This window comes from Henckelia pumila, chromosome 3 (assembly GCF_033568475.1).
Source record: "Henckelia pumila isolate YLH828 chromosome 3, ASM3356847v2, whole genome shotgun sequence".
NCBI classification, from domain to species: domain Eukaryota; kingdom Viridiplantae; phylum Streptophyta; class Magnoliopsida; order Lamiales; family Gesneriaceae; genus Henckelia; species Henckelia pumila.
The window spans coordinates 18,280,783-18,291,229 of NC_133122.1; the positions used below are offsets into that span (position 1 = coordinate 18,280,783).

Genomic DNA, 10,447 nt, shown 5'->3' on the forward strand with positions numbered 1-10,447 from the left:
CCAATAAGTTGATGCAAATTTTTTTTATATGTTAATATGACATCAGAAATTAATTACATGACACCAATTGTTATTGACAAGAAATCAAATATTATTAATGGTTCCATGTCACATTTGTAATGGGATAAAGGTGACTACAAAGCAAAGATAAACAAATGTCCCAGAAATTGCCCTAGTTTAGTCCAATAAATTGATATCTTTTTTTTTTTTTTTTTGACATTAGGAGTGAGGATCGAGGGTTGTAGGGTCTTGAACTCAAGACATATCTCATTTTTGAAAGATTGATGCCACATAGGCTAAAAGTATTGATCAGTTGATATCATTTTTTGATATGCTAACATAACATTATACATGACACCATCTATTATTGACACGAAAACAAACTTATAGATGTGCCCGATACCACATTTGTAACCCAAAGAAAATATTGCTAAAAAGTAAAAATAATTAAATATGACAATGTTCTCCCTATTTATAAAAAAAAAAAACCCAAATGAAAATACATCGATTTTCAAAGCAATTCTTGTAAGTTCTTTTGTTATTGACTTGTGTAATTTAGGTAGACCACATTGGCCCTATGTGAACTAAATGCAGCTGAAAAATTAACTGTTACCAACGACATGACCTGACAAAAAGGTAGCCGAATGGAACTACAAATATATTGTCCAATTAATAATATATTCACTCAGAGCATTGAGCCCTTCAATATGTCCAAACTCGAAAGAAACTGAAAATTCCCCCCTCTTCCCTTCTTCTCCCAACTTCTTCACTAATCTGAAGCCACAGATTAGTGCAATGGAAGTGCTGATGACCAGTAGCCGCTGCATTGTCTTTGTATTTCTTTTGGGTGCATTTTCTTGCCAGGTTTCAGCATTGCTCAATCTCACTCTCCCTGGCCAGCACCCGGACCCTGAATCCGTGGCTCAAGATGTTCACAGGCAAGATTTTGCTTCATGGGTTTTTGGATTCTTTTCAAATTTTTTCTTGTGGGTTTCTGTTCAAGTTTCTCCCGTCTCACTTCCTCTGCATTTGGCCTTAAATACTTTAGTTCAACACTCAAAGTGTTTGTTTACTTTACGGTGTTCTACGGCAATGTGCGTGTTTAGGATTACAATTCCCGTGTCTCCAGCTCTCTATAACACAAAATATGAGCATCACAGTACTTGTGGGAATTTTTTTTATTGTCGCCAGTGTTTTACAGTAAAAATGTTCTACTAAATTCTTGTTGGCGCAGGCCCCAAGAGAACAAGAACAAGTTTTTCTTCTTGCATCTGTGGTCTTCCATGCCCAGACATCTTCTGTGTGTTTGGATCTGTACACTTGCTTGAATTCTTGGATACTTTTAAGCTAAAGTGTGGTCCTCCATCAACTTTTCAAGTTTTCTGTTGCATGCCATGGAATCCTATGTGTGCCTTCTTCCATAAATTGACTATTGACAAGTCCTAATAAATAAATAAATAAATGTTCAATCTAGTTTTATATCTTATACTGGGCCCTGAAAAGATTTTGTTGGGGATTGATTTCCTGCAGAAGAGTTAATGCATCTATGTCAAGAAGACAAATGCTATCCTACACCACCGGTGACCAGTCATCCACTTGCTTCACAGGCAATCCCATGGATGACTGCTGGCGTTGCGACCCCAACTGGCAACTCAATCGCCAAAGGCTCGCGGATTGCGGCATTGGGTTCGGACAGTACGCCCTCGGTGGCAAAGGTGGGCGTTACTACGTGGTGACAGATTCATCCGACGATGATGCGGTGAACCCGAAACCGGGAACCCTTCGCTATGCGGTCATTCAAACCGAACCACTGTGGATTGTCTTCCCCACCAATATGCTCATTCGTCTCTCCCAAGAGCTGATTTTTAACTCCTACAAGACTCTGGACGGCCGGGGAGCGAACGTGCATATAACCGGGGGCGGGTGCTTAACTTTGCAATACATAAACAATGTCATCATTCATAACATACACATACACCATTGCTACCAATCGGGGGAGACGAATGTTAGGTCGAGCCCGACGCACTACGGGTGGCGTACGCTTTCGGATGGTGATGGCATCTCCATATTTGGATCGAGGGACATCTGGATCGATCATTGCTCGTTGTCGAATTGTAAAGACGGGTTGATCGATGCCGTAATGGGATCCACTGCTATCACCATATCTAACAACATTTTTTCTCACCATAACGAGGTGATGCTATTAGGCCATAGCGACAGTTATTTGCCGGATTCCGGGATGCAAGTGACTATAGCTTTTAACCATTTCGGTAAAAAACTGATTCAGAGGATGCCGAGGTGTAGGAGGGGATACATACATGTAGTAAACAATGACTTCACTAGGTGGGAAATGTATGCCATTGGAGGGAGTGCGAGTCCTACTATCAATAGCCAAGGAAACCGCTACATCGCCTCTTTCGATGACAATGCAAAGGAGGTAGTAATATTGGAAGAGCTCATTTACATTTTCTTATGAAGCTTTTTTCACAGGATTACATATTTTACTGACTTAGAAGGGTTTGTCCAAGAATCCATGATGATCAAACTAATTCGTGTTGTAGGTTACAAAAAGGTTGGATACTTCGGATGGAGAATGGAGGAACTGGAATTGGAGGAGTGAAGGAGACATAATGGTGAATGGAGCGTTTTTTGTGGCATCAGGACAAGATGTTGGGGTGAAATACGAGAAGGCTTATAGTGTGGAGCCAAAATCAGCTGCTGATATTGACTTGCTCACGCTCAACGCGGGTGTCCTTCGGAGCAGGTCGTTTTATTTGTTCTTTCTAACTTTGTTTCTCTTTTTCCCTTTTGTCCTGTCTCTTGCTTTCGCTCTTTTTCTTAGAAGAACTGGTCACATATTTTGTTTGCTTCTCAGTTAAAATGCTAAGAGAATCCTACGTGGTACATACTATCTTGCAAACATTGACAAAATTTGAACCAGAGCCAGATTATCTCCGCCCCACCCGCCCATTGGTTGACTTTAAAAAACCATTGGTTGACAAAAATAGTTTTCATCTTCCTAAATGTTTAGGTACTCTATTTTTAGTCCCCTTTGCCATTGGATCCTTGACATGATTGTATCTATATCGTCTTTTTTGAGTCCACACTCACTTTATGAAAAAAAAAATGGGTTCAATTTTTGGGAGAAATCAATTGTACCACCTTGAAAACATTTTCAATTTGTCCATAAGTGTTATAAATTAAACTTGGACTGGACTTAACTCATTTCAAAAGCTAGCTCAAAAGATGAGGTTTGCCCTTGTTCATATAAAGAGGTCCAGGTTATTTAGCCAACCTATGTGGGACATAAATCAATACACCAACAATAAGACGAGCCATATCTCCTTGCATCCATCCTTTACTAAGGGAGCACGCACAACATTGTAACAGAAGTCATCATCCAAATGTTATACCTAACTTCGTTTTTGCATCAGCAGGGGTAACAAGCTATCTAAGTGGACAGGAGATGGTTCTGGAGCTGATTCGTCCGACGGGTTTGATGACTATGACGACTACTCGGAGAGCCAAAAGCCTTGCACTAATAACTCTGTCCTGACCACTTTTCTAACGATCTTGATGATCTTTTTATTTCTACAACTGCCCTTCTATAATGCAAGCCCATGAAATGACTATGGGAGAGGAGAAGCCTAAGTACGGTTTCCTTCCAGCATTTTAGTTGTTATATTTAGTTTTACTAATTTCAAGAAAATTTTCTAGTACAAACCCAAAAATCAAAATTGAAGAAATAGTGGATTTGGGATCTGGTTATTAAAGATTCAAGGGCGCAGACCTTTCAAGTTAATTTACGACCTTTGCCAATCGACTCTGCCCCTTAAAGTTATAAATCATTAAACAGATCCTTGAATTCATCCTCATCATAAAATCACCAAATGGGAAAAACATTCAAATTTCATACATGTGGAGAAAAAATGTTAAATTCTCACAACACACTTGGATGACCTCAGTATGTTTTCTGTTGAATCCATGAACTGGTACCACAAGAATAATCTCAGTGTTTGGAGACACGGCTAGTTGGTGTTATACGCATCTTTAAAAACATAACACTGGACTCAATGAACCAAATTAATTAATTACAAAGATTTAAGAATACTTGCATGGAAAAAGTACAAAAAATATGGAATTACCGTTGTGATCGATTTGAGTTCACGTTCGACAGGTTCCATGAACTTGAAATCTCTTTCAGTAGAATTTTACCGTTTTTGTCACACATAATTAAAATTTAAAAAATAACACATGTAAATATAAAAAAACACACATAATTAAGAAAAAAATACATTATTATTATTTATCCCCATGTAAACTCCAGATACGTTCGATCAAATCCTTTTGAAGTCTATAATTCAAAAATTTACGGTGGCATATATTCATTATCTCAAGCAGAAAAATCACGATCTTCGACAATATCCTCTCTTTCGTCCTCCACAATCATGTTATGAAGAATTATGCAAAGTCTTCATTATATAATCTAAATCAATTGAATCTTACTTGTGGGATGGGTCTCTCACAATGTGCCAATGTGCTTGGAGTACATCAAATGCTCGTTCAACATATTGTTTCATGCCCTATTAATATCTTGCAAAAGTCCTATGTTTTTGTGAAAGAGGCCAAGAGATTGTTTTGACAAAGGCGGCCCAATATGGATAAATTTCATCGGCTAGATCATACCACATGTTGTACTCGTTCCTGTTCATCTCAAATCGCACCGGAGGGGATTCACCCTTTGCAAGATTTAAGAACAAATTACCTCTCCAGCACATTGAAGTCGTTATTACATCCTGGTACGCAGAAGTATGCGTGTCAAATCCATAAATCTTTCGATGCAATTGCTTGAAGTATGAATGAAGGTTCTGTTTTATGTCTACTTTGATATTGTCCTGCACAAGCTGTTAGACAATTTGTTCAAGCCCAGTACATACAATCAATACTTCCAAGCATCCCGAGAAATCCCCTTGGAGTATTTTCAACAGTTATGCGAGCAACATCCTCACGTGTTGATTGCCTCAAATATTGCTCAGAAATATATCATACACAGCCGTGTAAAATGTTTTCAAACATTCCAACGCAGTCGATGCGCCTATTCTAAATTATTCGTCAACACCCGCTACATCATGTGCAAGCAGTCGAACTACAGTCGTAACCTTCTGGTGTGATGACAACCCATGCATACTGGTTGCGTCCCTTCGTTGGACAAATTAAGACACGTTTATCTGTAAAGCTTCAAAAATTATCAGAAACAAAGATCTCCTCATTCGAATCGCCTTCGAAAATCTTTATATAATCTCTCAGCCCCAACAATACCTCTCGATCCTTTTGTTTATTTTTTAACCACTTTTGCAACTTGATCTCCCATTTCATACAAAGTGGGATGCTAAAAAAATCGATAGCTCGATTGTTGTCTTATCGTGAATAAAAATATATCAATCATGGGATTAGAAATTTCATCATCAGATGATGTGATGAAGAAGAAGAACTCTTGTATTGCATGAAAAACAAATGCGTTTGAAATTTTATTGAAAGAAATTGGAGAGTTTTTAGAAAGAAAATGGAAGAAAATTTATTTTTTGAAGATATAATGAATTTTATTTACAGGAGATTCAAGAATATAGTCGTTATTAGTCATTGGAGAATTTTTTGTAATTTTTTAACAAAATTTTAAAATGATTTATTTATTTTTTTAAATTGAAAGCTAAAATAATATTGATTATTGATCTACAACGATCAAACATCTCATTCACCCTTTATATTATTGTATTTGCACACACGATGTGTGTGACGAACATTATTTTTTTTTTCCAATTAAAAAATAATAATAGAAAAAATAACTTTTTTTGGGTTAAGAATGATAACCAAAACATCTTTACTGCTATTAGATATTTTCTACTTCATTAGTTTTTTCAAATAATTTGGAATTTGAAAATAGATAATTAAATATAAATTATTATTAATTTTCAAATAAAATGAATGTAATATATATTACATACAAAATTTGGGAGGAAAAATGAGAAAAATAACTAAATAAAAAAAATTAAGATAGTGAAGGAAAGTGATTTATTGTATGTATTTTTTAATATTTATTTTTTATTTTTGACATACCAAGAGATCAATTAAGGGTCACTTACATAATAACTAGCGACCGAGGCACACGCGTTGCGTGTGTGAAATAATTAAATTTTAATATAATTTTAATATGATATGATGATGTTTTTATAAATAAATATATTGTGTGTGATATGTACTCATATTAAATATTAAAATTGGTGCACAACCAAAATTTTTTTATCACAATAATTGTATAGATATCAATATCATCATCAATATAAAAACTCAAAAAATTGAATGTATGGAAACAAATGAAGAGTGAAAATAATAATCCCAACAACCACAAATTAACAATCATAATTGAAACAAATATAGAGTGAAAATAATAATCCCAACAACCACAAATTAGCAATCATAATTTAATTTAAATAACAATGTAATCATAAACACGAAATTTAATTTGACTAAGTACATTATCCCATAGTAAACAAAGATATATATTATATTTCTATATGTTAGTTTTTTTTATATTCTGTACCTTTGTTTCATATATGACATCCTATCCAATATGGTGATTATAAAACCTAGGTTTTTAAATTGATATAATTAATAAACACTTGTCATATATCAAATATATAGAAAAATCGACCAGTCAACATAGAAAAATTGGGATATTGGTGATCCAACATGCATATGCAATTTTTGTGGTGCAAAATTTTGGTATGAAGAGAGGTTGTGTCGATGGTTTAATTCTAGAAATCCCAAATATTCTCTTTGTTGTATGCAAAGAAAAATCCAACTTCCTGTTCTGAAAAAACCTCCTCAAGTATTGCATGATTTGTTATATGTAGCGAGCGATAAGAGCAAATATTTTTGCAATAATATTCGATCATACAACAACATGTTTTGTTTTACGTCAATGGGAGGAAATATCGCTTTGAGAAAAATATATTGATATCTAAACAAATGTTTACCTCCACTCCAAAACCACAATTATAAAATGATCCCGCCATCATTTAAATTAAAGAAAAATATGAATAAAATTTTAAAAATTTGTAGATCAGATTATAAATTATCAGATCTGGTTCAAAATCAACGAGATTCATACAATCTTTTTGTGATAAATAAAATTAAAAATTTTAAAACATAAAAAATTTTATTTATGTTTCAAAAAACATTGCTTTGAGAAAAATATATTGATATCTAAACAAATGTTTATCTCCACATGTCCAACGATTATACATACTTGAATTTAAAAACCTGAAAAAATAAGTAAATAAATATCAAAAGAACAAAAAAAATTGGTTCGGTTGTAAGTCACCGTATCTAGAGTTACAACTTACAAATACTAAATATCTTAAAATTTTAATATGTGATGATGACGACAACCAAAGAAACTCAACTACGAATGTTGTATTTAAGTTTTTCAAATTTTATAATATGTTTTACACAATTTCTTATTTTAATTAGAGTTAGTTTGGTTATTGTGTTTAATTTTAGTTACATATTCAAATTATCATTCTCTCTCACTCTTACTCGTTTTATACACAATTCAAACCGTGCAGCGCACGGGTGAGACACTAGTAATAAAATAATTTAAATGAGTAAACTTAAACAATTAAAAGTATAATTAAATAGTTGGTAAAATAAAATCATTTGAATAAAATATTAGCATATAATTCAAACAACGGATTTAAATCAATTAAACTTAAAAATAATAATCTTAATATTTATTAAATTTAATGCATACGATTTAGTAAATTAGATTTTAGGTGCTACAAATTCATTGTTAACAAGACTTAAAATAAGAACTCGTGTAAATTGCAGGACTAAAAATGCGAATTCAATGTTAATAAAACCAAAAATAAAAAAATGCAAGTTACAAAACTAAAATTACAAATTTACTTTTAACAAGTCCAATGATGAAAAATGTGCAAATTACATGACAAAAATGTAATAATCTCATTTTATTTTTATTTTTTTTATGTTGTTGTTGTTATTATTATTATATTATGCAATAAAGCTCAAGATTGAATTAATAAAAACAAACATTCTTGACGATTATGGCTCTTTTTGAATAATTACTTATATAAAACTCGTTTTTGTAAAATTATTTTTAAAATATTTTTATAAAATGTTTTAAAAAAATTTTAAGAATAAATATATGTTTCGACAACTACTCCATAAAAATATTTTCACAATTAAAAAGTAATATGTTTTTATTTTATCAAAGTTTTCAATTCTAAAAACTTAAAAAAAAACACATCTCATTTGTTTTATAAAAACTATACTCGGAGATTATTTTTTTAAAAAAATTATTTTTTTCAAAACAGTTACAAAAATCTTGTCCTAACAAATATTTTTAGTTTTTCATACTAAATTTTTTTTAAAGTACTTATCCAAACAAAACCTATGTTTTTTTTAATTATTTCATGTTATCTTTCATTTAATTGCCCAAAAGTAAACTGTCGCATGTATCTGAAGTCTGAACTATAGTAATTGAAATAAAACTAGCTCATCTAGGTGCTAGTAGTCAATATTGCATATGTGTTGGTACGTATCTGTATTTTGTTTTTTTTTTTTTTACGAGAGTGCAAGTTTCGGTCTCCTCGTCATTTCTCACCTCTCAACTACAACTCTTGAGTTGGGCCTGTTTATGTTTGTTAAGAGTTAAAACAATCCAAATCCATTGAAGTGTGCACTACAACAAAAATGCACAAACACAACACTTAAAAGACAACGCTTTTAGTGAAAAGCGTTGTCGTTCTATATTTTTTATTCATCAAAGACAACGCTTTTTTAAAAAAAGCGTTGTTTATTAGCGTTTTTTTAGGTCAAAGACAACGCTTTTAAAAGTGTTGTCTATGAGCGTTTTTTTTCCTATGTATGACAACACTTTTTAAAAAGTGTTGTAGAAAAACTATTATTTTTATTTAAAATAAAAACTTAAAATAAATATTATTGCACCTGCCTTTACGTGAGAAATATACCCAAATCCCCACACTTCTTCTCGATCACCTTCTCCGACACCTCTCTCTTTTTTCTCTCTTTCAAATCAAAATCTGCTGTCTTGCTCGATTCATCAGAATATTTTTCAAGTGACCTCCGAGAAGCCCATCTTAGGATAAGAAAAATCATTCTCTCTCGTGCTCTCACGATTCCACCATGACCCAACCCTAGCCACCCATTTCTTGTCTTCGATTTGCTGCCATGGGCATCGGAAATCTGTTATTGGAGCTAGAATTTGGTTAGAGCTCATCCTAAGCTTCATTTTGATGCCAATCTAGCAAGAAATTGTGACCTGAAGATTCGAAGTCGTCGCCCCTGTTAGACCATACTTGTGCGAGTTGTTGTTATTCGTTCTTCAGGTGTTATTGCTTCGATAGTTGCGGCAAATACAGAGTGAGTTTCATATATTAGTGAACGCTTTTAGTGATTTGTTTCTGGTTTTTTTGAATTTTGTGATTTTTTGAATATACAAACCCGTGTTTTTGAATATACAAACCCGGCTGGAAAATGGAACTAGCTGCAAGCTTCGATCTAAACTTGAATCTTGAGTTTCGAATCCCGATTTCTGCGACTAGATTGCGACGGGACTGCGCATTGTTCATCTTCTATGGTTGGCAATTTTTTATCTGATTTCAGGTTGTTTCGTGGTCTTTTAGTTTAGATTCAAAATATTCCAGTTGCTTTCTTCGAGTTTTAGGAATTATTTGAGCTTGGGTTCAGTTTTTAACCAAATATTCATTTTTTTACGGTACAAGTGAGCTTATTTTTACGCACATAGTTGTTTGTTTGCGGCTATATGACAAAGGAATTGATTTTTCCCTGAAGCAGAGTTGCTGTAACCCCAGTATTATTCTATGTTATATTTCACAATTTTTTTTAACATTTTAAACTTGGAACTATATTATAAGTTTTCTTTTAGAGCGCCGGAACTTCTTTTGGGAGCTAAACAATATTCGACTGCAATTGACATGTGGTCACGAGGATGCATAATGGCTGAACTATTATCAAAGAAATTATTTGTAGTTAATGGAACTTGTCAGCCATTAATTAAAATTGATCATAAAGGTAAATCCATGTTTTTTACTTTTTCATGACAAATCTATTATCTAATATGATATCCCGAGATATCAAGGTTATGTTAGAGTTTTGGAGTCAAGACATAATCATTCATCTGAAAAATAGCATGGGTCGGGGTATTGTTTCCAAGAAAATGAAAGGTGCAGGTCGGAAATGGATGTGTTAGATAAGTAGTCTCGAGAATTCTTCCGGGGAGGTCAGGTAGGAGTGGGGGTCCAAGCTCAAATTGACGAGGTAGGCAGGTAAGAGTAGTAAGGACCCAGCGACATATACATGGCCTGGAAAGCTAGCAAGACACGAT

General features: G+C 33.4%; 1 protein-coding gene across 1 annotated transcript; it reads left to right on the forward strand.

Moving 5' to 3' along the window:
* The first annotated feature begins 725 nt into the window (after positions 1–725).
* LOC140886499 (probable pectate lyase 12) lies at positions 726–3,718 on the forward strand. Its single transcript, XM_073293093.1, has 4 exons — positions 726–938; positions 1,531–2,437; positions 2,562–2,764; positions 3,438–3,718. Exons 1-4 carry the CDS (start codon positions 796–798, stop codon positions 3,622–3,624), a joined length of 1,440 nt encoding a protein of 479 aa, XP_073149194.1. The 5' UTR covers positions 726–795; the 3' UTR covers positions 3,625–3,718.
* Positions 3,719–10,447: the final 6,729 nt, after the last annotated feature.